Source organism: Neopelma chrysocephalum, unplaced genomic scaffold (genome assembly GCF_003984885.1).
Source record: "Neopelma chrysocephalum unplaced genomic scaffold, ASM398488v2 Primary Assembly neopelma1_88, whole genome shotgun sequence".
NCBI lineage: Eukaryota > Metazoa > Chordata > Aves > Passeriformes > Pipridae > Neopelma > Neopelma chrysocephalum.
Window position 1 is genome coordinate 4,396,289 of NW_020897750.1, and position 25,786 is coordinate 4,422,074.

The following is a 25,786-nucleotide window of genomic DNA, read 5'->3' on the forward strand; positions in this document are numbered from 1 at the left end:
CCCATTTGCAAAATAAAAGTGTGCTGCTATGTCAGAATAGGTCAAGAGATGTAGAGCAGTAGTTTTCAAATTTAAGTCACTGGAGGACAAGTTTTGTCTTGGTTGGCTGAGAAAGAAGTAACTTCATTTAAAGCTTCAAATATTGAGAGTTGTGCATTTAATTTTCATATTTTTATGTAGACCAACGGCATGTAAGAAATAATTTTGGCATCTTGAAGATAAGGTATGTTTGCACAGAGAGATATCTCATGAAAAAGCTGTAAGGGATTTGGCTATCCTACTCTGGTAGCTGGCTTTCTGAGTGTCATGGATAATATCCAAGCTCTTTCCATAGGGAGAAATGGAGATGAAATGTGAGATAAGCAGTTATTCTTCTAATTATGCGTGCGAGTATTGCCCTTTTTATTTTTTAATGTACTTAACAATACAGTGATTTAGATCCAAAATGCTCAAGTTACTTTAGATCTTTTTTCCTCCATCTTTTAGATTGCGAAGAAGACCCGAACCCCAACTTCTGGCCCGGTGATCACCAAGCTGATATTTGCAAAACCAATCAATAGCAAAGCTGTTACAGGGCAGACCACTCAAGTGTCACCAGTCATTGCAGGTTGTACTACTTTGACTTGTTTTGCTTTACCTTTTTTTGAAGGCTGTTCAAAGAGGTGGTGATTGTAGAAATTTTTTTGTCTCAACTATTTTACTGTAGTTTCTGTCAAAGTACCTCAAGCAATGGAAAAAAAAGAGATCAGAGCATTTTATGGGTAGGAGCAGATAAATGCAGTTGTTGATACCTTTACACTTAGCTCATTTAGAATAATCTTTGTAATTGCAGAGTTGCTTTTACTGCAAGATGCTTTTACTTTATGGATTTTGGGGAGGAGAAAAAAAATACCCAAGAGCCACAGAAAAGACTGCTTGCTAAACAGAAAGTAATTGTAGAAACATTATATAAGCACACAAGGGGGAAAGGAGACACGTGCTGTTGTATTACTTTAATCTGCTTATAGTTGGCCTTAAATGTAATACAAGCAAGTAACAGGAAAAATGTTTGAGTGAAAAAAGTGAATAAAGCTGTGTGGTTTCTGTTAAGTTGCTCACCTACTTCTGAAATAACCATCTCAGAAGCATCTAAGAAAGTAATTAAGGCAAAAAAGAAATTATTTTTCTCTTTGGAAAAAAAATCTGTGCATCCTTAAAAAAAAGCCTAACCAACCATAGAACAATAAAAAAAGCACCACCGAAATGAAAGAAAAAAACCACAGTGTAATCATTTGTTTATTATGGCAGTGGGACCAATGGATCTGTTGCTAAATGCATCACAGAAGGTATGCAAACATCCTAGACACATAAATTATCTGAAAAGGACAAATGTAGGAAGCCAGAGTTGTCTTCAGAGCTTTGAAGGATGTCTTTAACTGCTTCCAGATTGACCAACCCAAGTAGGCCTAAAATCTTTAAACAAAAATATTGTTTAAAGGTATATTTAAATAAATTTGTTAAGTCTTTACAGAACTGGGGCGTGAGCTGGTTTTAGAAAGTATGCAACTGTCTCCTGTATTCAAAACTCTGATAGGTACAGGTGAATGGCATGTAACTGAAACATAATCTTTTTCTTGACTTGTCAGGCTGCCTGCAGCCTGACCTGTGTTTCAAGTGAAACAGGGATTCCCCCCCACCACCAATTTGTCCCCTTTCTCAAACAATTCCCTACCAAATATACAGACCTGTGAATAAGAAGATTACTATGCCTGCTTAAATATTTGAATTAAGCTGTTTTTATGTTAAAAAACCAAACCAAAATCCAAACAAACAAAAAACCCAACCCAAAAACATTAAAAACAACTTGCAGTTTTTAAATCAATATTTTGGAAAATCTGGAGTACCTGTACCTGAGCCTGTGAGAAAAGCATCACTGGGAGGTGAAGATGCTTCACTAATCGAGAGGGAACTTTTTTTAAACATCTGCCTTTCCTCTCACCATTCCAAACAGCCAGCACAGCTTGCCAGTGTTGAGAGATTGGCATCATTTTAGGGAAGGTGTAACATTTGTGTTTTCAGTTTCAATTTTGTTTGCATGTTTTCCTGAATCTGGTAAATATTTTTAATTGCCTGGGAGTTCCTACAAACTGAGGTTGAAGTTGTAAATTTGAAAGACGTGTCAATATAAGTAATCAGATTCTGTTCAGGAAGCTGATGCCAAAGGGTGCAGAGGAGATGTAGTGAGAAAGGGAAAGCTGTCACTAGGAAAATAACTCAAAGCATTGAAAACTGTCGATGGTAAAATTCTCACTGACTCTGACATTCTTTGGGTTGCATGTGGCTTTAGCAGCTGCTGGCAACTATCTGTGCTGTTAGTTAGACTGCACAAAAGTAGTCATTTTAAAGCACATAGACCTCAGAGGAAATCAGGTTTCCATGAGGACAATGCTTTTTCTTGTTAGTTCCAGTTGACTTTAATTGTTACGCCACTTGATTTTGGATAGAAAAGTTATGCTGGTGTGTGTTTGTCTCTTATTTTTATAAATGTAGTACAACAGAATGGGTGACAGACAAGCTATGACAGAAATGAGTCTGAACCAAAGTGCAGCAGAGGAAAGCTCAGTGGTTGAGCACTCTCTTGGAAGGAAACATAGAAAGTATGAAAAAAAATTATCTGTTTTCCATTATGGGAGTTTTGCAATATTCCTGAGACTGATTTCATGATTTGGCGTTGCTGGTTTTCATGTTTACTGTTCTTTGGCATGGTAAAAACGGATAGTTTGTAGACTCAGGCTACCACCCTTGTTTTCACGTGCGTGTCGTATGTTCTGTTGGGCAGTGAAAGAAACAACCATCAACACAGAAGAAAAAAACCAAAAACCTTAGAGTTTGGTGTAGACAGACCGAACAACTTCTTCTTGGTCACTGTAACACAGCTCGTTTTTGATGGCTGAGGTTTTAAAAGGAAGTGGTCCCCCCCGGATGCTCAGTTTCTCCATACATTGGCGGCAGCCCAGGGACTTCCTAGGAAACTGCCAGCTGGCTGGGGGTTTGCGTGCAGCGGAGGTGTATTGGAGCTCAGGGTGCTGTCCTGGCTATAAAGAATTTGCAGCACAATGTCACAGAAAGCTCAATGTACATTCTGGCACTTTTCAAGCCCAAGTAACCGTTGTTTTATTTGCAATAATGCCAATTATTTTCTTCTTTGATGCTAAATCTAACTTAAAGAACGCCAGTGTCCTTCGTACCGGGTCGTACACTCTCAGAAGTAGGGTTCAATTGCACAAGATGCAGAGAAAACTTTACTTTAAAAGTCAACATGAACAGGGATAACTGGAGCTGATGGTATCTTCATTGTTTGTAGGTAGGGTTTTTTCCCAGTCTGCTCCAGGGACACCACCAAAGACAATAACGATCTCTGAGAGCGGAGTCATTGGATCAACTTTGAGTACTACACAACAGACACCGAATAAAATAGCTATCTCACCACTCAAATCCCCTAATAAGGTAAGGACCTGTTCTGGCTGCAGCCTTCTACCCCTCCTGCACAGGGTCTGAATGGAGCTCTCTGTGTCTTTGCTACAAGCTGTTTATTATCTCTCCTGAGATAATAAACATATCTCCAGAGTCCATAAAGATATCTCCAGAGTCTCTGTGCACATCACAATGCTCTATGGTAATACCCTGAGTTAGATTTTTTGCAATTGGCTCCCATACTGTCGTTTTAAGTAAATATGCATTACTGCATTAGTTTCCCATTCCTGCCATTTTTTGCCATTCCCTAAGCATCCATTCTGAGAGCAGCTGTTCCCTCTTAGCCAAGCATTCAGACTATTTTTAATGCCTTCATAAAATGTCAACCAGCTGTTTAAGAGGAGACCTTGATAATATTAATGGGTCAGCACTTATTAACCACTGCCTGCTACTTCATAGGTAATTTAGTCTTCCCTGATCGCTCTCAAAGTAAATGAGATTTGCAATGGTCCATGACAGATACAGAGCTAGAGATTGGCAGAGGTCAAGGCAACACTGGTGTTTTAGATTTGATGAAATTGTCTTGAAAAGAGGAGTATTGCTGCAGAAAGGAAGGGAACAAGATGCATAGTGCATGCAAACTAAATATCACACATAAAAAGCAGAGTAAGAATAAAGAATTCTTTTGATTTGGCTGTGCTTTAATGATGTAAGGTTATACAAATGGAGTGGAAGACTTGTGTTTTGGCAATTATTAGTAAGGTAAGCAACATGAAGAAGTTAAAAAAAAACGTAACTGGAGAATCAAAATTAACAGTGAGTGTGAAAAGACTCCTTAGGGTTACATCTCGAATTTACTGTAGATAAGTAATTCTAAGTGTCTTTTAAAAGCAAACTCTTTCAATAACTGGGATTTTTCTTAAAATGTAAGGAAGTTTAGAACAAAAAGTAGAAACCTTGCCTTTGGAGGGGTGTGTCTGTATGTAATAGAGTATTCAAACACTGCACTCTACAGAAATGTGGTCAGAAGACTGGATCTCTGTGGGAATCTGGAGAGTAGATTTGAAAATACTGATGTTCTTATAGTTTGACTGAATTGGTAGTATAAGGTGAGATTTTTTTTTTCCACAGCTCTTCTTTAAAATTTCTATTTATGATGTACCAGTTATAAAGCTGTTATTTAGAAAATTCAGATGCTGTGGTAGGTTTCTGCATTAGCCTTTTGGTGCTGGAAACAAGCAATGCCTTCAAGTTTCTAAGGGTTTGCTGTTGTTGCAGTTGGGCTCATGTGATTTGAGATTAAATACAGTGCCCTTGTTCAGAGAAGGAGCTCTGTGACCTGGTGGAGAGCTGTACTTTCATGAGGAGGGGAATGTGTATGTACAGGGTCCTCTACCCTGCCCGGGGATTTAAACTGCTTCTTTGTTTTGCCAAGCAGCTAACAGTGGTGTCAGTGGCCTCCCAGCCTCCCAACTCCCCCCAGAAGACGGTGGGCGTCCCACTGAATGTAGCGTTAGGACAGCAGATCCTCACAGTGCAGCAGTCAGCACCCTCCTCCCCTGGGAAGGCTATAGTCAACCACACAACCACCCAGGTACACACTGACTTTCCTTTGTCTTCTAGCGTGTCTGTGTCATTGCTTGCTGGAAACTGGAGTGCTGGATGGCAGATTGGCAGTGGTCAGTCTGAAGGTGTTCTTGTAATGGTGTTTGCTTAAGAAGTGGCAAAAGAATTGCCCTGGGGAGAACAGACTTCGTCAATTGAGGGGCGCAAACCATTGCAAGCCCGTACAAGGACATGCTGTTAGAAAGCAGCTTTCCAGCCTGGAAAGCGCCACTTGGTGTAAGTTCTTGTCTCTGGGTACTGAATCTCCCAGGTCATCTGAAAAACTCCCGATGACACGGGCAGGAGTTCTTTGGGTGGTTCTCTCTCTTCTGCCAGTGCTTCTCTGCCACTGACTAGGGATGCTTTCTGGGTGTTTCTGAGGTTTGCAACAATTGAATTCGTATTCCTGTGGTAGAGGAAAATACACATAAGTAAGATACCATGGTATGAAACCTACAGAACTAGAAATTGTTCGCTTCCTATGTCTCATTTTTAGAAAAACAGGCTTTTCCATAATAGCTTTTATAAATTGATTTGCATTGATAAATCACAAGACAAAACTGACCTTTCTTACAAACTGCAGTTGTTACTGTTTTCCTGTTTTGTTATCTTAGGTGAGTTTTTTTTTAATATAAATATCTGCATTCCTGTTTTGGTGAACATGAAGGGATGTGTATGTCTGTAAATAAACATAGTGTGGGTAGAGCAGGGAAGGGACACAGTTGCATGTACAGCATGAGACCAGAGGCTCAGACAGACTTTGCCAGCCTCATCTTACTAATACAGGTGACAATTGGAATGCTGATATGGAGATGTGGACACCATTGAGATTTGAATTTTACTTTTTTTCCCCAGATTGCAAGTGTCAAAACTGTCTTTCGATACAGTCATTGAAAGGTTGTCACTCTACTGCAAGCACCCTAAGTAGAGATGTCTGTGGGGTAGACATACTGGCTTCTGATCCAAAGCTATCTGACACAACACAAGGGTTTCACCTGTCTGCACTGGGCTCAAGCATGTTCTTTAGAAGAACTGTCACTTGAATCTTAGAATTTCCCCAGTTGTCCTTGGATGGCAGCCTCTAATTTGAGAGCTAGAGAGAACTTTGCCCATACTGGTCTCCCTTTGGTAACACTTTGTCTATGACTGTGCTTGCAGATATTACTTATTTTGAATTGCTCTGGCTTGTTATGGTTTCAATGTATTAACAAAACAAAACCAAACAAAACAAAATCCCAAGAAAACACCTTTTAGAAGAGTAGGCTTATATTTCCAGTGAAATGTGTGCAATTTGAGATATCATTTGTGTAGTTGCTGAAAGCTGGGGAGCTGGGAAAATGTTCTCATAAGAATTCACATCATACTACCAATCAAATTTAATAGTAAAACTTAAGGACAATATGTTTAATATTAATATTAAAAGATACTGAGAATAAAAAACTGAACTTCAGAAGAAGTTAGATGGAAGAAGAAAAAGGAGGAATAAATCAAAGTTTGAGGTCGAGCAAGGCTGGAAAAAGAGGCTGTTATCAAACCAATAGGCTTATGAATGTGTATAAACAAAATGAAAACTTGTTATTAGTTTGTAGCTTGAGAAAAATTGGAAAGATGAAGTCTTTCAAATTCCAGGTATACCAGTACTCCAGCTGTGAGGTAGCACAGGTCTGCTGAGCTCCCTTTCTTTCACCATTTTGCCTTTTTTCTTAATGAATTTGTTTTGCTACTCCTCATTGTTCCTGCTTTTTTCATTTCTCAGCTTGTACTCTCTTTCTGATGTCTGCCAGTTTATGGACTCTGTTCCATTTTCTTCTCAAGGGTTGCATAGTGATTTCTGTGTATTAATCACAAACTGTCTTAACAGAACGTATCTGTACACACAGAGATAAATCATGCTGCAGTCCAGCACAAAGAGTTCTGCAAGTTCTTACCATGTGCTTTTATTAGGAGGAATATTTTTAGGTTTGGTCATTGCTTGATTTTGGAATACAAACTAAATAATGTTCTGGGTAGTCACCTGAAATAGTTTTGGCAGACATTATATCTGGGCAAGTGGACTGAGTCACCCCACACATGTAAATATTAGTTTACTCTGGTGTTTGGCGTAGAGCATTGAAAATGGAACTGAGTTTGCTCTGAGCTGTTGAGAGGTGTTTAACCTCTTCACATCTGTTCTGCTTTTGAAAGCAAAAATGGGGGTAACTGACTTCTGTCTCAGGGATATGAATGTTATGGTAGAGTTGCTCACTAACAAATTGAGGAATAAACATGCTGATGTTCTTTCTGCCTGTGTACAAGTAACTTCATGCTGTCTGTGTTGGCTTAACAGGCTGTGAAATCAGCAGTGCAGACCATTACTGTAGGAGGAGTGGGTACATCTCAATTTAAGACAATTATTCCTTTGGCAACTGCACCCAATGTTCAGCAGATTCAGGTACCTGGAAGCAAGTTCCATTATGTCAGACTCGTTACTGCCACAACAGCCAGTAGTTCAACCCAATCGGCCAGTCAAAATCCCAGTACAAATACTCAGCCTCTTCAACAGGGTAAGTGCTGGTGTTAATGTATTGTCTGAAGCTTTTATTGTTTGGGGTTTTTTTTCTGTGTTTGTTTTGTAAGGATTAAAATGAATACATAATAGAAATCTGTGAAGACTGCCAGCTGTACTTGGTTTTGTGGTAAGACTCCTATAAATGTCATATTTTGCTGTTACTTACGGTTTGTGTGTGGAAATGCCCCTTTGTGTCAAATTGCTCTGTAGTTGGGCCTGAACTCTTGGAGCATTTTAAGTTGCTTTTCCCTAGTTTACCAGATTGTGGGTCAGTCGTGGCAACTCCCACATCCTCTGTATGAAAAGTGTGATGGCAGGACAGCCCACAAACTTATTGCCAAAACTTCTGTATCATGAAGATCCTTCCATGTAAATTGCTTCAGAAGTGCCATGCTTTGCTGGTTTCTGTTCGTGCTTTCCAGAGCTGTGAAGGAATAAAAGATTTCAAAGGGAAAAGGGATGTAAGAGAAATATGGTGTCCAGAGGAGATCTGCACCCAGGCTGCTTTTTAAGCCATTGCTGTGAAATGTGTGTGCAGGCTCTTGTGCTAAATACTTGTTTACAAGGGTGTTCTTTAGACCCAATTGTTGTATGCCATGAGTTTGGGCAGTGCATTGTTACAGCACCTCTGCATTATGCACATGTGAAAGTCTGAAGGACTGAACTGTGGACTTTGAGTGAATAATACGTGTTAATATGATGTTGTTTTTTGACACTAGCGAAGCCAGTGGTGGTGAATGCGACCCCAGTGCGTATGTCAGTTCCCATAGTACCAGCACAGACTGTGAAACAGGTGAGCTAAGTGTTAAAAGGCATATTCCTGACTTGCTTTAGCTGAGCGGAAAAAAAGTCTTGCTCCAGCTCTGTAATGAAATGTTCTATTAATAAAAGTGCATTTTGAATCAGTGAAACACTGATTTCATAAAGACCTCTTCTCTCTCCAGGTGGTGCCCAAACCAATCAACTCAACTTCACAGATAGTTACTACTAGTCAGCCTCAACAAAGACTTATTATGCCAGCCACTCCACTGCCGCAGATACAGCCCAACCTCACCAACCTCCCACCAGGAACTGTGCTGGCACCAGCACCTGGAACTGGGAACGTCGGGTATGCCGTCCTTCCAGCTCAGTATGTCACGCAGGTACGGTGTTACCCGGAGATGTGCTGCTGTTGTGGGACATACTGCCTTCCCCTCAAAGGTTCTCACTCCCTGACTGTCACCTGACACTAAGGCGACGGTTTCTTTTAGGGACCCCTGGCAGAATGACGATGGCACTAAATCATAGTTACAATTAAAGGTTTATTTTCTCAACAGGATTTTTTTATTAGCATAGCATAGAATTTATAATTGGAATAGCACAGGATTTCTATAAGCGGAATCAGTGCAGCGCAATTCTGAGTACCACAGTACAGAATTTGTAATACAAACTTATAATACAACTTATGGTTCTAATGACCTAAATCTCAACTTAAAATTTCTAATCACCCAGACCCTCTGCAGATTGGGTCAGATCTTGATACACAGCCTGCTTCATCAATTTAACAATCATAATCTAAACTTGAAAATTGTACAGAAAAGTACAAATCACTCTGTCCTCAGAGGAAGCAGATGTCAGTGGAGGTGACCCTGGCCACTGTGTGCTCATGGGTCTCAACACCAGGTCCATGCCAAGTTCCCCACTTAGGACTTGTAGCTGCTTGATGTGCTGTTACACTTCCCTCTTCTGTGACAGTCATCACCACCACCTGGATGAGTGCCTGAGACATTCACAGCCAGAAAGAGAGTGAGTTACTGGCCTGGTGCCCAGGAATCCTGAGACCTTTAGTGAAGGGAAGAAGAAATCCTATTGCTTTATCTACTTGGCTCACAGGACCTTCAGGGCCTGATAATGAGGAGAAAGGGAGCGTATATGTGATCCACTTGGTCACAGAGAGTGGCTGCTTGCATTACAAAACGCTGTTAGTTAATGCCAACACATTGGCAGGGGTCAGAAACAGGTGGTACCAGTCACACCAATGCAGGTCTAGGGATTAGATTTTGCTCTTTGCCAGGATCTGACCAACAATCAGTATGAAAAGCAGAATAAAGGTAACATTCTGCTGAAGGCTGATGAGTCAGTTTGTAGAAACAAGGACTCTGATAGCTCATGGCCTTACTGGTACCAGCTTCCTTTCAGGTTCCTTTCTGGTTTTGTCGCAGTTGCAGTTTGACCCTGAGAACTGTTACTGTGTCCTTCCACTCTACTTATACAAATTTTACTTTAACTAATAGCATTTGTTGGACCTCTTCTCTGAGGTTTTGTGTTCTGATCACAATCAATCCCCTTTTGCCTGGCCCCAGCAGGTCCATATCTTGTCTCCAGAACCTGTCCCAGCAGGAGAAAAAAGCTGCATGTAGGTACTACTAAAGAAGGTACTCAGAACAGTGTCGTTTGGCAGGTTCTTAGGAGGTTTGGGTTTTTTAATGTGACAAATAAACTGTGGGTTCAGGTATGCGGGGAAGTTGGAATGCAAACCATGACTCACTTTAGTTCCATGTTAAGTGGATTGTATATAAAGGAAGCTACTAAAGTAATTTGTACAGGAAGCGATCCTGCTCTATTAGGGGCAGAGTTGCTTGGGAGAAGAAGGGGGAAAATTAACATGTTTTTAGGAGCAGGAACTGGTTGTGATCTGAACATTTCTGTGTGTTATCTCTGTCATCTGTATGGCTCTGTATGTATGACACTGTAATTGAGAATGAAAATATAATCTAAAATAATATTTTTATGCTAAGTGTGGAGGCAGGAACTGTACTTAAAAGCAAATTATTTATATAACAGTATCTGGATAGCTAATTAAAAGACTAGCCACACATCCTTAATTTCTTTCATGTCACATATTAACCTTTTTGTTTTGTTAGCTACAACAATCATCGTATGTATCTATAGCAAGCAACACTGGCTTCACAGGGACATCTAGTATCCAGTCCCAAGCACGGCTGCCATTTAATGGGTAAGTGTTTCGAAAAACAACCCCAAACCTGTGGAATAGGCTGCTTGAATGAGCATCTTCTTTCATTCCTATTATAAAGAAGGGTGGGAGGTGAGGTGTTGGAATTTGGTTTGGGGGATTTTCCAAGAGGCTTAAGTAAACTGTAGTGTGGTTACTACCTCTGACTAAAAGGCATGGATCTCTGACGATTGAGCCAGTCTCTTGATCAAAGCTGTGTTATCCTTTCTGTTTTTTGAACTCGGGTAGCAGGAAGTTGACCTGAAAGCTCTGTGTTGCTCACTTTTTTTATTTCGTATCATCACCTGGGAGCTACAGGCCTCAACTATTCCTCAACATTACTGGCAAGAGGTACTGGACAACATATGAGCTGGATGCTTAGTACATGCAGAAACTCAGCCAAACAACAAAATGGATCCTGATAGGAGGCTTTGGGTTTTTTCAGTCTTGCATTTTTCCTTTAAGGATGAAAATAACAGCTAACATGTATTATTTTCCCTTGCCAATCCAGCAGGCTTAGCTGTTCTGCACAGGCCTTTTGTGTTATTGTTTGCTGGAAATGGTGAACATGAAGGTGCTTTTTGTTGCTGCAACCTCAACTGATGCAAACTAATCCCAAATCCAGATGCAACCATTCAAATGAATGGGTTTGATTTAATCTCTCTGGTATTACATGCAGAAATTGCTGGATACGGACAGAACAAATCTCATCAGAAGTGATTAGTGTCACAAAATCTGCGTTTTAAGAGCAGTTAAAGACCGTGTCTAATATAAAACTTATATATAAACTGAATACTGATTTTGGCTTGCTTTCCCATTATTCTAGAGGGGGTTTTTTGTTTGGTTGGTTTTTTCCCTAATTCCAACTAGAACAAAAGAAAAGGCCATGATCATGTTGTGTGTACCTTGGTTGGATCTAGTCCCACTGCATTTAGAGGGGTTCTGGGGAAGGTTTCCCTGACTCCAGTTTTTAGTTATGATGCTTCCTCTAGCTTTAAGCTTCATTTCTACTTTAGGCATGCATCCAGGTTTGCAGCAAATAATCCAGCTCTTTCGGGGTTGGAAAGGCACTGTATAAAGGACTATATAGAATAGTTACCTAAATGCAGTCAACCAAAAAAATAATGCAAGGGGAATATAAAGGTTATTTCAAAGTTTTCATTATGAGCTATTTACTTGAATTTAAAATAGGAAGAAACTGACAAAACAGTGTGTGTGTATAAACATATAAATGCCCTTTTTCCCCCCACAGAATAATTTCTTCTGAATCTGCAAACCGCCCCAGGAAGCCTTGCAATTGTACTAAGTCTCTGTGTTTGAAATTGTAAGTACAGCTTGGTATTGGGGATTTTTTTAAGCCTTAACTTTAACATCACAAATGCATGCCAAGTATCAGAATATAAAGGTTTTAAGTATGTCAGAAATGTTATGTCTAGATGCTAATTTAAGGTTACCGTTGGTAACGGTGGAGATGCTGCAGAGCCTGTGTGATTCTGCAACTCCTGTGAGCTTTACAGGCCCTAGCATTTTAGAAATGTCTGACTTTGCTGCCTTGTTGCATGATGAAGCCATGAAGCCATTCCACTCAGCATGGTGTTACCATGAGGGAAATGGCATCCCATGGTATCATTAGTGGGCATTTACTATACTTTGGTGAAGCACATCAGTAATACCATGCTGGTTCAAGTACTTCAGCAAATTTGGGCTTTGTATCTATTAAAGGACCGAAAAGACAAGTGATTCTTCACTGATTGTCTGAGTCTTTCATATCCTTATGAGATATTTTGCTGTTCCATTTGATGTATTGGTAAGAATTTGACATAAAAGCATTTTAAGCTGAGGACAGTTTCCTCATTGAGGCAAAGTCAGTTTACCGATATTTTTGGGACAGTAATGGAAGAAGATACTGAAATTAATCTGTGGTTCCCTGAATCCTAGACAATGAGTAGGAAATCAGGGGTGTGGCACTCAAAGGGGAAGTGATGCAGCAGTATCTGAACCCAAGTTAAGAAATGTGTTTAAACTTTTAAGCTTGTGTTTCTTTTTGTGTTAGTGCACCCCACCTCTATGTGGGGAGGTGTGCCCTCTGTTTCCTTCTATGTCTTTTGCATAGAAGACGTGGTAAACAGGAAGTTGTGTAGCTGTTTTTTCAGATATTTTACACATATGAGTGACCTCATAGTGCCCAGTATGTGTTACATGTGTGGAGTTTTCCACTTGTTTTAGTTTTTGATGCTACAGTGCACTAGAATTTCTGGGAGAATAATGGCATCACTGGTGATATTTCACACCTTCAGAATACTTTGGAAACAACCTTTTCTTGTAAATTGCTGTCATTATATCTTTAAGTGGCTAGGCATTGGTGGAGAGCAAGTGGTTAATTCACTCTGGCAAAGGTGCTTTCTTACTAGTAAAACTTCTTCCTGCGTGGAAGGGGAGTTGCTTTTTCTCAAATGCATGTTGAAGGTAGACACATAACCTGTTCTACAAAGATGTAAACTCAGTTATTTGTTCACTGATGTTCTGTTTGTTTTGGAAGCCAGGACCATCCCACTACTGAATTTTAGACAGGACAGAAAAGAGAGCTGTTACAGATTGTAAAAGCTTTTGATGTAGTTTGTCCCTGGGACCATTCAAGATGCTAAAATTTACCAAAACGCAATTCAGCCAAATGAAGGCTTGTAGTTGACTCCAGGGGAACCCTAATCTAGTTCTTGTAGCTTTGGGCTGGGCAAGCCACAGAAAGCCAGTTTTACAAGGAGTTTAGGCTCCTAAAAATGAGCACGTGCTCCCAGCAGGATTTGAAAAGCAAGTGAAGAGTATCAGTAGTTTTTAGCTATAGCTGGAGGTGGTACTGGAAGCATTGAAATATGACAGAGTTTGTTGTGGCCTAAAGCCATGTTTGAGCTGGGATGAATGTGGTACTTCCATGTATCAGGTCTGTGGGATTGGTGAGATTTTGGGTTTGGTGGGAGGCATCAGAGGTACATAAGAGGTATGGCAATGTGATTGGCTTTCCCTGTCCATGTTTTGCTGCTTTTTATTCACATACTTGTCCCTTTAAAAAGTCTCTGATAACTACAGCCTTATCCTCATTCAGATCCTTCCCCTGGTTACCTGTGCTTCAAAGCCTCCAAGATGTACCAGCTGTTATTCCTTTTCTATTCTTCCATCCCTGTTTTGATGAACTCTGTCTCAGCTCAGAGCTGCAAACAGCGTATGGGCAAAACTAACCAAAAAAGGCTCATTGCTGTGTTAGTCAGTTTGCCTGTTACCTGGCACTCCAATTGCTTGCCTTTTGTTTCAGCTGCATGAGAGCTCCTGAGGGCTGGCTTGGACTGGCTGGGTCAGGAGCTGGCTGTGAGGTGGCTGCAGCAGGATGGCCCTCAGTATGTAGGTGACCCAGGAGTCACCCTAGAAAAGTCTCCTTAGCTTTTCTTGCTGCTGTGGGGACCTGCGCTAAGTGAACATGAGCTCAGGTGGACACCCTCAGTTATACCTGTGTCTTTAGACAGCAGCTAGACCTGTGCTAGAGGATTTTGGCTCTGCAATGAACTTGGTACTGCTTGTACAGGTGGAGTTGAGCCCAGGGTGACCCTTACCCTTATTGGTGCATATTGCCAGGGTAAGAACTTCTGCTGCCACTAACACCAATGTAATGGTCATGTTTACAAACGCCTTCTGCATCTTCTGTTTCAGGTATTGTGATTGTTTTGCAAACGGTGAATTCTGCAATAACTGCAACTGTACAAATTGCTACAACAACCTGGACCATGAAAATGATAGGCAAAAAGCAATAAAGGTGAGGGGCCTCTTCCCCTGCCCCCGGGATGAAAGCTGTCTAGCTTATGTCTCCTGAAGCTACAGAGTGGGGAAGAGTGGGTGTATAATGCCCTGATCTCCTCCCACATGTGCAAGGCTTAAGTTCTTTTATTGCACCTCTAAATTCTGCTCCCTGCGTGCAATGACTCACCCTTTGGGTCTGCATTAACAGGCCTGCCTCGACAGAAACCCTGAAGCCTTCAAGCCCAAAATAGGGAAAGGAAAGGAAGGAGAGTCGGATCGGAGACACAGCAAAGGGTGTAACTGTAAGCGCTCGGGATGTCTCAAAAACTACTGCGAATGTTATGAGGTACAAGACATTGTCTCATTTTAAAGATACTAGCTTTTTCCATTTAGTGCAGTGACTTGCTTTGTCTCTTGTTTGTACTGCTATAATGTTTTTTCTTCTTTTCTATTGCCATAATGTTACCTCTTCTCCCAGCAGTTTTCACATAGAAATCCACGTATGTGACAAAATTGATCATTGCTGTTGTGTAATTTTAATTCTAAACAATGTAGCAACTTCGGACTCCAGCTTGGATTTCTTTTTTACTGAATAGCACTATTTCCTAAAGAAATCTACTGCACTAAGTCCCTAGGAGGAGTTGAATCAGCATCCCATGCATGCTCTGGGATAGAATGTCTGTGGAAGTCAAAACTAAAAGTTGTTGTTACTTCACCTGCTAACTGATCAGTCTGTGGATGTAGAGACAGTGGCAGACTGACTTCTCTCATAGCTCAACCATCTAAATTCCCATGGAAACTGGAGGTTGGTGAAGAAAGGGATGAGTGGGAAACCATTGATTTACATTTTATGCTCTGTTATTTGATTCAAGTATACATTCTGGGAAAGCATCTCAGCTTGAGGTAAGAATTTAGAGAGAAAATTACTGCTTGGGGGTTTCTTCTAGTGGCTAATTGGTATGAGATTAAAACAAGATCTCCTTTTTGTTGTGGCTTGTCATAAAAGGGCTCAAGGTTGCAACAGGTCTCTTATGGGTTTTTTGTTTCTTTCAGGCAAAAATCATGTGTTCTTCCATATGCAAATGCATTGGCTGTAAAAATTTTGAAGAGAGCCCAGAGCGGAAGACGTTGATGCATTTAGCAGATGCTGCAGAAGTTAGAGTCCAGCAGCAGACTGCTGCAAAGACCAAGCTATCTTCTCAGATCTCAGATTTGCTGACAAGGCCAACACCAGCACTCAGCAGTGGTGGTGGGAAGTAAGTTAATGCTGCACATGTTTAAGTTGTTTCTAGTGTGGGTTTTTTGATGTACGTGACAGGTATGCCCCTGTCATCTTTGAATCTTGTCTGTGTAAGCTGTAGAAGCAGGAGCAGTCAGGTGAATGGAGCTTTTTTGTTCCTGCCTTCTGTGGGACCTGGGGCATGCCAAGCTTAGCTGTACCTAAGCATTGTCTTCTCTTCGTTGCCTGTGTGCTCACAGAAAGCACGAAGTACAAGTACCATTTACTGAGAGGATGTAATCCTTGAGCCACCCATGTAGTAAAAGCTGGAGAATGGTTCTGTCTACTTGGGCATTTCAATGACTGTTCCAAAATGTCCATCAATGGAGGCAGGCACCAAAGCATAAAGGCCCACCAGTTCATTTGACTGTTGTTAATTGGGGCTTATTCACTCCCTGTAGGTTGTCTGAAGGCTCTTGGAAGCAATGGCACAAATGAAATCTCACCAGCCCTTGTACTAAGAAGTTGCCCAGTCCCAGAGTTAGGTGCCTTGTGTGTTTTTGCAGAGACTAAGGGGATCTTTCTTTGTTTCAGGCTGCCCTTTACATTTGTAACCAAGGAGGTGGCCGATGCAACCTGCGAATGCCTTCTCGCGCAGGCAGAGCAAGCGGAGAAGACGGGCAAGTCAAAAGCTGCAGCGGAGCGCATGATCCTGGAGGAGTTTGGACGCTGCTTGATGAGGGTTATTAGCTCTGCAGGGAAGTCCAAAGGTGACCCCTGTGCCATGAACTGCTGACTCGTGCACATGAGCCGCAACGAAGCGGACTGAAACAGAACACTTAAGGCACAGGGACACTTTGGTGTAGCATAAAGGATTTAATAATATTTGTTAATTTGGTGCTTGTTGTAAATTGACCCATGTAAGATTGAAACAAGATCTTTTATAACAAGATGTAGAGCCTTTTAAATCTTAGCTAAATCTTCTTCTACTTAAGACAATGCCTAAAGGTCAATTTTTCTTCCCAATGTACAGCTTTTACCCTGAATTTCTTAAAATTAGATGTGTTCTCCCCTTTCCCCCAGAATAATTGTCTGAAGGGCATATATAAATTATTATAATATATATTATTTACAGTGTATGGATTTGCATCACTTTGTGCATACAGGAAAACACAGATGATGTCAACAGCTGGGTCATGCTTTTGGTGACAGACCTGTAATAAGGAGGTACCAGTGTATCCAAGATAATTCTGAAAGGAAGTATGTAAAAATGAGCATTCAAATGGAAGGTAATACTTGTATTTAGGACCTGAAACAGCATGTTCCTTTAGTGCACGGAGCACTGTGAAATACCTAGGCAATAATACAGAGGGGTTGCTTGCAGATTTAGCATTGAGCAAGTTGTGGAGAATCTGGCTGGAGTGGGGCCCAAGGAGTTTAGAGGCAAATGGAATTAATGGGAATTTTTTATAGGAATGTGGCTGAGAGCTCAGGTGTTTCTTAAGCTGGAACTTGAAGGCTAAGACAGTGGCCTGTTCTCAGAAGTGATGCCATGTGGCAGCCATGCCATGATGCCAGACTGTCTGCCCAGCGTAGTGTTACCTAAGTGTGCAGCAGGTGGATGCTGTTGCTTAGGTGAAGATTGGTTTTTCAGAGGCCTGCAGCAGCCTAACCCCTCACTGGAAGTAGGGCTGTGCAGTCCATTGTGGTTTTTAGGATCAAGCTGTAGCCCTGGAAGTTGTTTAAGCCTGAGAAGCTGAAGTCATGGGAGATGACAATCTGCATCTGAATTGACTTGCAAATGCAGGTACGGATCATGTTCAACCTGGCTGTTGAACATTCAGGATGCTGCTTCTCTGTACCTTGGCAATTTTCTTGGCATAAGGGCTTTTTTAGAGTTTTATGAGAATAATTGTGAGAGCTGTGATCAGAGAATATACTAGCACAGAATCAGGATTGCTACAAAAACAGACACACAGATCCTTTTACACTAAATGGGGGGCAATCAGCTATAGCTGGGTATAGACTAAGGCAGGGGATTTTTTTCAGTATTTGTTACAGGCAATCTTAAATCACATTTTTGATAGTGGAACACATTTGCAAAATTAACCTGGTAGGTTACTTACCTATCCTGAACATCCATTAACCATGTTTAATCACAGGTGTTTTTATTACCTGTCTCACTGCAGCCTGAACTAGCTATGTTTTTCCAAAAGGTATTTTGTATTCCTTCTGTTAAAACTGTAAATACAGAGAAATGCAGCAGAGCTCTTTCTCCAGGTTTTCTAGCAGAGCCAAGCTGGGGAAAAGTAGGGCCTAGGCAAACCAGCAGCAGAGATATGTGCCTATGGGTGTGAAGGCAATAGGATGGGAGGATGTTTCACCTCACAGCCCTGTGCACTGACCAGAAGGCCCTTGACCAGTGCCTCCTCAAAATGTCTTGGAGGCATGAAAGGGCCTGGGAAGCATCCAGCAGCAGTGCTGGGCCCACTGAGTGGCTGTTGCAGACAGGGCTTGGCCTGCCAGTCACTGTCTGAAGGGCTCTGTCTGCCATTAACATCTCCCTGAGCATCAATAACAACTATATTTGTGCATATCTCTGAAAAGGGAATCCTCCTCTTGTGTAAGTAAATGCCATTTTTCTCATGATTAGGACTTGGATTTACTAAAAAAATCAGTGCAGCAACTTTACCTGTAGATAGTGCGGATATTCTGTTTACTTCTAGTGACCTAATATAGTATGTCCAGTAAGATTTGTATAAATGTAAATTAGTGTAAGTGAATAAAGTAATACCTACTTACGTTATTTTTCGAACAGATTGCAATATGCCTTTTGTTTAGACTTCAGTCCATGTTAATTTTGTATATATTCCGTGTCCTACTCTAAATTGCACCTTTTGTGATGTGTATTTATATACAGTGTGCAAAAGCACTTGTGAAATTTAGATTACAGTTGTAATTATGTATGATGGCATTGCTGGAGAATATTTTGCTTGTAAAGACTTTGAAGGTGCAATCAAATGCTCTTAGTTCTTCTATTTTGTTTTGAACAAGCTTTCTCAAATATTAAGCTTGGATTCCTCTCTCCCTGGTGTAGAGTGTATGAATTGGTTTTTGTACTTCCTTAGCCATTTGCATCAAACTGCTGGACAAGATTTACAGTCATCCAGTTCATCCAGTTAAATAAAAATAATTGGGAATGGGGCAAGGGTTCATTTTATAGTTCTGTTTACATCCGAAAGTAGAAAAATTAAATTTATATTTACAAGACCTATTCAAAAAATACACTTTTCTATATTGTACAAATAAAACAGTCAGATAAATCACAAAAAATAAACATTTATACTATTCTGTAAATACGATTTTTTTGCACTCCTTTTCTTCAGCACTGGCAAATACACAAGGTTTTTCACTGAAATATCAAAATAAATTGTTAATACTAGGTCCATTTCTGATGCAAGTACTGACTTGCATTTTCAGTATGAGACCAAATCCTACCAGAGATAAATATCCCTTGGTTTCTGGTGTATTGTCATGCACAGCAATCCCAGTCCATAACTACTCATATTGGGGCTGGAGGTGTAGGCAGTGCGAGTGTCACAATACATGATTGCAACCAATCTACCACTGGGATTTTGGCAGCATTTTTACACTTGTCCTAAAAATCACATATATATATATATATATATGGGAGGGAAATAGTTTTCTGCGAAGTCTGTTGTAGCTGGAATTGGCTCCATGACAGTGATGGCTTCAACATAGCTTTTTGCATAGGTAATTGGAGTGGAAAAAACCAGTCTAAATGTTTTGGATTGTTCCTCCCAGCAGCGATTGCATGAAGTTCTGTGGTGCTGCTGCTCTCAAAGCAGAGCTTGAGGAATTGAGTGCAGCAGTTCTGCTCCCACAGTGTGTGATTAGGACTAAGGAAAGGAGGAAGAACCCGAACCAAGCAGGGACAGTTTCGTCAAGTCACTGGTAGGCTGAATGGCACCTTTAATTATTATTCCTGCCCTAGGACACGGTGGATCAACATTTTTCATCCCATCTCCATCATGAAGCTTGAAAGTAACTGAACAGCAAGTTTGGTGGGAATTAGTTGCCTTCTGTCTCTTTGGATGCAACTGCTGTTCTGCACGGTAAAGGGATGCCATTTAGTAGCAGTCATGCCAAACTTTGTTATTCCTGGTAAAGCACTGGAGGCAGTTTCAATTGCCATGGAAATGAATTAACTGAAGAAGCCTGTCCTACTTGGTGGCATCAAAGCTATGACTCAAGTCATCTGTGGAAACATCAAAAGGAGACTCCCTTGTGCCCTGGGCTGCAGGACACAGTTGAGTTTGCGTAGGTGAGCTGATGGGGCCATGAAATGGGACCTGAAACACTCGCCCTGCTACAGCACACCCAGGTACAACTTGAGTGCCACTTTCTTTTCATGTCTTTATTTTGCTTTTAAGGTAAAAAAGCTCTTCAAGCTTTCTTGCCTGTGGCTTTTATAAAGCAGATCTGTTTTGGTGAAATCAAATTGCCAGCATACGTGATCTCCCCCTGCCACATGGAATATGCATCAGTTTTCTCCTGGCAAGAGCGCTCACAGCACGGAGCCACCCAGCACCTCCAGGGGACACTGCAGTGTCTCCTACCACTGTCCCAGGCACCTCAAGCACCATTGCTCATCCTGACCTGCCACACAAGTTTCATGAAGTGTGTGGCTGCTTTGCAGGATCAGATAAACCTCCTTGATTTGCTTAGTCAGACTCCGATCAGGTGCTTTGCCGTGGCCCAGTGCATCACCACTTAATACCAGTTTTGGTGGCTGAATCATGGGAAGACACGTGTTGCCTGGATCCAGCCATCGCTGAGCCTCAGCAGGGCACAGCCATCCTTGGAACAGCAGAGTACTCATGACCCCACGTGAGTACAGCTGGACTGACAGCTACCCAGTGGTGATGGAAATAAATGTCTCCCCTTCAGTCTTTTCAATCTGTGCCTTCCACAAGGGTATTTCAAGTTCAGGTGTTGCGCAGGGTTTGTTCTCATGTTTAAGTAACATCTTGTTATTTCCTTTACTAAAACTGTGTAGTGGTTGTTGATGCTCAACTCCCTATCAAATAAATGGTTTGTGAGGGTGGGAAAGAGGGGCCTTTCTCCCAGAAGCTCCTGGAAGACTTTCTGTTCTAGAGATGAATGCCACAGCTTGGTATTTTTGCTGCCATCCCCTACGTTGCCGTACCGCTTTAGGACTCGTTCCAAAATGCTTGCTATGCGGTGCACGCTTGCCGAGGGCAGACTCACTCTGCCTAACTTTTTTATGTAGAGCACTGACCTGCACCTCAGCCTGCTCTCATCTGAGTCGAAGAGGGAAGCGAGACAAGCCTCACATTGCAAGTCCCAGGCCAACTGCTCAGCCACGAAGCCGGCGGCGCAGGTGACGCTCCGTGCGTGGAGTGACAGGTCCGTCAGCGCGTTACTCAGCGCAGAGCTGTGCAAAAGGAGGCCTGCGCAGAAGGGGTACTCTGTTGCCAGTGCCCTCCCGTGAGCTGGGTTATACTGAGCACGAATGCTGCCCAGGGTCAGATCTCTGCTATGAGACAGGGATACGTCCAAGGAGCTCACGTTGCCTGAGCCACTGCCGTGTGGTGAGCCTGGTGACAGACTGCAGCTGGCCAGCAGTTTGTGATAAGCAGCCTGGAACACAGTGCAAGTGGGGCTCCCACTGGTGCCACAGGCCTGCTGGAGGGCCCTGAGAAACAGCTCCAGTGGGTCCAGGCTGAAGGCGTAGGTCTGGAGGTGGTGGGAAGGAGTGCCTTCTGGACACATGTAGTTGGAGTAGAGCCACTTCAGGCTTTCAGCATTGAGCAAGAGACTCAGAAATCCTAGTTTGCGTTTGCTCTTAATAATGTATCTCCCCACAGAGTCTGTTAAGGTGACAAAGAAGCTCTTGGCCTCATTGAAGAGGTTGCTTATTTTGGTGTAATTTCCAGCCAGCAAAGGCACCTTCAGTCCCTTTCCATAGGGACCTCTGCCACAAAATACATCGCACAGAGAGCTCATCAAACGCACAAACTTGACAGTGCCACTGCAGTTCTGAAATGAGGCCAGGCCCAGCTTCTGGAGGTGTTCTAGGGCATCGGCAACACCTTCGCTGAACAACAGTGTAGCAAAGTTGACCTTCAGGTGGTAACTCTCTTTGCTCCCAGATCTGCCTGAGCTGGGACTGCATGGCTCCAACACCCTCTGCTCCCGCAGAGCTGCCAGCTCCACCACATGCTGCCACCACATGGTGTCACTGAGCCACTCTACTTTCTGGAAGCACTGCAGAGCATTCCTTATCAGCTGAAGCGCATGACAAACATCAAAGAAGTATGTGATGCTGTGAGCAGAACCGGGCGGATGATGGAAAGTGCACCGAATCCTTTCAGGATCCATCCTGATCCCCAAAGCTCTGGCGGTCTCAGCACCGCGAGCAGAAGCACCTGATGTCACAGCCAGGACCGTGATCCCAATGTTATTCAGCTTACTGATGGTCTGATGAAAGAGTTGAGCAAGCAAGCGGCCGGTCATGCTGTTCACAAAGAAGTAGCCAAGTGGAGCTGTCCAGGGACTGGAGATGCCGACTGCCATGAGGATTATCGCTTCCGAGGCCAGCGGAGCCTCATCAGCATCAAGGATGCCTGCTCCCAGGTCAACAAAGCCTGTCAGGCGCCTGGTCTGTGGGTCCCACTCCTGCTGCTTCTTCAGGGACATGTCTTGTACCATCACAGTACAGTAACAGTAGGCCTGATCCCCTCTCTCCACCTTTTCCTGAAGCCGGAGAAAAATGTCATTGCTGAAGCCTGCAGCAGCCTCATTATTAGACAGCCAACTGGAAAAAAAAGGAGGATGTGATTCTGAGACGTGATTCTGAGAAAGCTGAAGCAACAGTCAGCACCTTTTACCCCTCAGGATGTGGTCAGCCATGCCTGGACTGCAGAGCAGGCTGACAGAGTGTAAAATTGGTAGCCCTGCCTTTCTTAATAGCATGAGTTTGTTTTCTCACATCCTAGTGATGGGAAGCCAAGGAAAGCACCTTGTATAAGATCTCATGATAACAGGGAAAAAAAAATTACACCACAGAAGTGCAAATCAGGCTATGTACAGGGCCAGCAACACCTGTCTGCTCTCCTTCCCAACTGGCTTTCTCCACACCGGACACTGTAATCCAGTTTGGAAGATGTGAACCCCTCAGCAGTCCATGTGGGATGCTACTCTTCCCAATACACTATACCCTATCCACTATCTCCTGCCACCCCTGTGAGAAGATTCCTTGGAGAAAGCTGTGTAAAACCCCCACAGGCTGGAATGGAACACGTGTGTATCCCTTGAGCATCTTCTAGCTGCCCTACAGGAGTCTGAGGCTCTAAACCTGCAGAGGGAGAGTTCCTTCAGCCTTTATTTTGTCTGTCATTACAACCTCTTGTTGACAGGTCTGACAGCACTTCAGGTAGTAAATTCTGATAAGCAGCCTGGGACACAGTGCAGGTGTGTTATTCTTATGCTGTGTCCCACATGCAGAAACACATTCCAGCTCTCTGAGGGCTATCCATGTTCCTTGACATCTGCTTTCCACTCTGCTCCTGTTACTAAAAACAAAGCAGGGAAAATTACTACTGTTGAATTACTGCTGTTCAGGACAGATGTTACACCTATTTCTACACAAGTACCTGGAAATACATTCAGAATGAAGGAACGAGTAAAAACTTGCTTTGTCAGGCTGCAGGGATGAGGGAGGGGAAAAATCTTCCGCAGATAATCATAGGCCTTAATATGGTAGAGGTGGAGAATGCAGGCAAATTGCCTCATTTCTGGTGAGTATTCTGCCATCTGCCTCCAGCTGTGCAGCTCAAAAGGCAAATCTGTTTGAAAAGAAATCACAAGAGATCAGCTTTAGTGAAGCAAATAAAGGGCTCATAACAGACAGATGTGTGATACAAATACACTGCAGAACACAAGGCAATGGGGTGGCCTCTGGAACCACTTGGTCCTGAAGTCTGGGGTGAAGTGTATGACTCAGCAATGCCATCACTGTGCCTCACCTCTTCCTAGTGATGGGTGATGGACAGGGAGTGTGTATCTCACCCCCCCGGAGGCCGAGCTCCCAACATGTCTTTCCCCTCTTTTCCAATCTAATGTCATTCTACAGTTTTGAGTAAAGATTGTGAATCTTACACATGGGTGCTACTTAAAAACTGACATAGCAAGAGAGAAGCCAGCAACTTACAGCTGAACTCTGTGATTTGAAATGGCTTCTTCAGGTTAGATCATCAATGTTAACGGAACCCACTTCTGGGCAGCACAAAAGACAAGGTTTTCCTAGTTAAATACACTCTATTCCTGAGTCATGTGACAACTGAATGGTGGCAGACTTTGATTTAACAGCCTTGGTTACAGCTCTGACCTGAACACTGCAGCCAGCCTCAAGCAACTGGATTTTTGGGGCAGACTTTAGTTCTCTGTAGGATGGGTTGCTGCATTCCGGACCTAGAAACCACAAAGCTAGGAGGTCCTAGGAGCCTAACAGTCGGGGATCACCAGCACCATAAAGTCAAGCAAAGACACAAAACCGGGATGAGGGAGCGAGCACACGCTCTGTCTACCTCGGCAAGCGTCCCTTGCAGTACCTGAAAACTGCGCCCGCAGCAAACTCACGATTTCCTCAGGAAGCTGCTGCTTCTTCACCAGCATCCTGAGGAGGCTCGCCACGGTGCGCGGGGTGTCCGTGGGGCGGCCCCGCAGGCTGTAGTTGTGGTCCCCGCCGGGGGGGCCGCGCAGCGGCTGCTTCAGCGCCCGCACGCGGGTCCTGCTCCTCCTCCGGCCGGCGCCCGGCGGCTCCTGGCGGGGGAGGGAGAGGGAAGGTCACGGCACACGGGGACACCCCGCGGGGAGGGGGCGCGGGGAGCGCGGCCGGTACCGCCCGCACCGCACCGGGGGCAGGAAGCGGGAGGGCACGGCCCCCCGCCGCAGCTTCCGCCGCAGCCCGAAGCGCTCGAAGTCCCCCTCGGCGAAGTGTCGGGAGCAGAGGATGGCGCCGGGGCCGGGCCGCCACGGCCGCCGGCTCTGCGGGTCCACGCGGTTCACGGCGCGGATCCAAGCGCGGCGCTGCGCGGCGTCCACCGGGAACCTGCGGCAGACGGAGAGACAGGGATGGAGGGAGGGATGGAGGGAAGCGCGGGAAGCGCGGCCGGGGCGCAGGGGGCGCTCGCTCACTGGTGGAAGGAGACGCCGCGCTCGCGGCTCCGCGCGCTGTCGCGTGCGGTGCAGCCCAGCGCGGAACAGCTCCGCGTCATGGCGGAACCGGCGCTCGCCGCCGCCGCGCCCGCACCCCGCGCTGGCCCGCCCGTTGGCCGCCACCGCCCCGCGCGCCCAGCCCGCCCCCTCCCCCATTGGCCGGCGGCGCCGTCGGACCGCCGCCCCATTGGACGCGGCGGCGTCCCCGCGGTCCGGAGGGCGGGACCGGGAAGGGAAGGGAGCCAACCGGAAGCGGTGGCCTCGGAGGGCGCAGCCAGTGGCGAGCAGCGATCCTCGGGGCCAATGGGAGCGGCGCTCCTCACCCCTATATATAGCGGGGCAGGGCGCAGCACCCGCCATTCCCGTTGTGTCGGTGTGCTGGTGTGGTTGCCCGGTCCGGCCCGGGCTGCGCCCGCCTCGGCTACGCCGTGTGTCCGCCCAGCGGCCGCGGAGCCCGGCGGCGGGGAGCGGCAGCGCTGCTGCGCCTCGGCTGCCGCGAGAGGTGGGTCCGGCGCTGCCGCCCCCCTGGCTGTGGATGCCGGCTGGTCGCTCCCTCGGGCTGTGCCCCCCGCCCCGCCCCTGTCCGATGATGAGCCTCACTGCTGTTCACATCATGAGCACGCTATGATTACTGCCCTGGAGCTGAGGACAGGCGGCACCGCAGCCCCCGCGCTGCCGCAGCTTCCCCCTTTCTCTCCTCCCCACCGGCTCCTTTAGATCCCCTAACTCCTGTCTCCCTCTCCCCCAGGGCCCATGGCTGCGCCTGCCCCGAGAGACGCGGCGGACAACCCCGAGGAAGGAGGCGGCTGCACATCCCCATCCATACACACACACATCACCCCCACCCACCACCACCACACGGGCGCTTCCCGCCGCGGGAAGGCGCGTCCCCGGCGCCGCCGCCCGGAAGGCGCGGGGC

At 44.4% G+C, this 25,786-nt stretch overlaps 2 protein-coding genes across 7 annotated transcripts in view; one reads left to right on the plus strand and one right to left on the minus strand.

Annotated features, from left to right (window-relative positions):
* LIN54 (lin-54 DREAM MuvB core complex component) overlaps positions 1-16,555 on the plus strand; it is a 45,506-nt gene extending 28,951 nt beyond the window's left edge. For 2 of the 5 annotated variants that reach the window (XM_027692806.1, XM_027692807.1), the window contains exons 3-14: positions 487-607; positions 3,344-3,486; positions 4,889-5,047; positions 7,385-7,601; positions 8,326-8,399; positions 8,551-8,748; positions 10,510-10,601; positions 11,851-11,922; positions 14,298-14,400; positions 14,593-14,730; positions 15,438-15,640; positions 16,198-16,555. In XM_027692806.1, coding sequence (XP_027548607.1) covers positions 487-607; positions 3,344-3,486; positions 4,889-5,047; positions 7,385-7,601; positions 8,326-8,399; positions 8,551-8,748; positions 10,510-10,601; positions 11,851-11,922; positions 14,298-14,400; positions 14,593-14,730; positions 15,438-15,640; positions 16,198-16,399 — 1,722 coding nt within the window. In that variant the 3' untranslated portion in view covers positions 16,400-16,555. The remainder of the gene's footprint in view (positions 1-486; positions 608-3,343; positions 3,487-4,888; positions 5,048-7,384; positions 7,602-8,325; positions 8,400-8,550; positions 8,749-10,509; positions 10,602-11,850; positions 11,923-14,297; positions 14,401-14,592; positions 14,731-15,437; positions 15,641-16,197) is intronic. The other 3 variants (XM_027692808.1, XM_027692809.1, XM_027692810.1) reach the window with 3 other exon arrangements.
* Positions 16,556-18,877: 2,322 nt separating this feature from the next.
* THAP9 (THAP domain containing 9) lies at positions 18,878-24,931 on the minus strand. Of its 2 annotated transcripts, XM_027692803.1 has the most exons (5): positions 24,847-24,931; positions 24,565-24,760; positions 24,261-24,471; positions 23,345-23,495; positions 18,878-22,465 (listed from the first exon to the last, which is right to left on the minus strand). In XM_027692803.1, exons 1-5 carry the CDS (start codon positions 24,924-24,926, stop codon positions 20,503-20,505), a joined length of 2,601 nt encoding a protein of 866 aa, XP_027548604.1. In that variant the 5' UTR covers positions 24,927-24,931; the 3' UTR covers positions 18,878-20,502. The 2 variants fall into 2 exon arrangements, with proteins under 2 accessions (XP_027548604.1, XP_027548605.1); XM_027692804.1 differs by lacking the exons at positions 24,565-24,760; positions 24,847-24,931 and having other exon boundaries at positions 24,289-24,385.
* Positions 24,932-25,786: the final 855 nt, after the last annotated feature.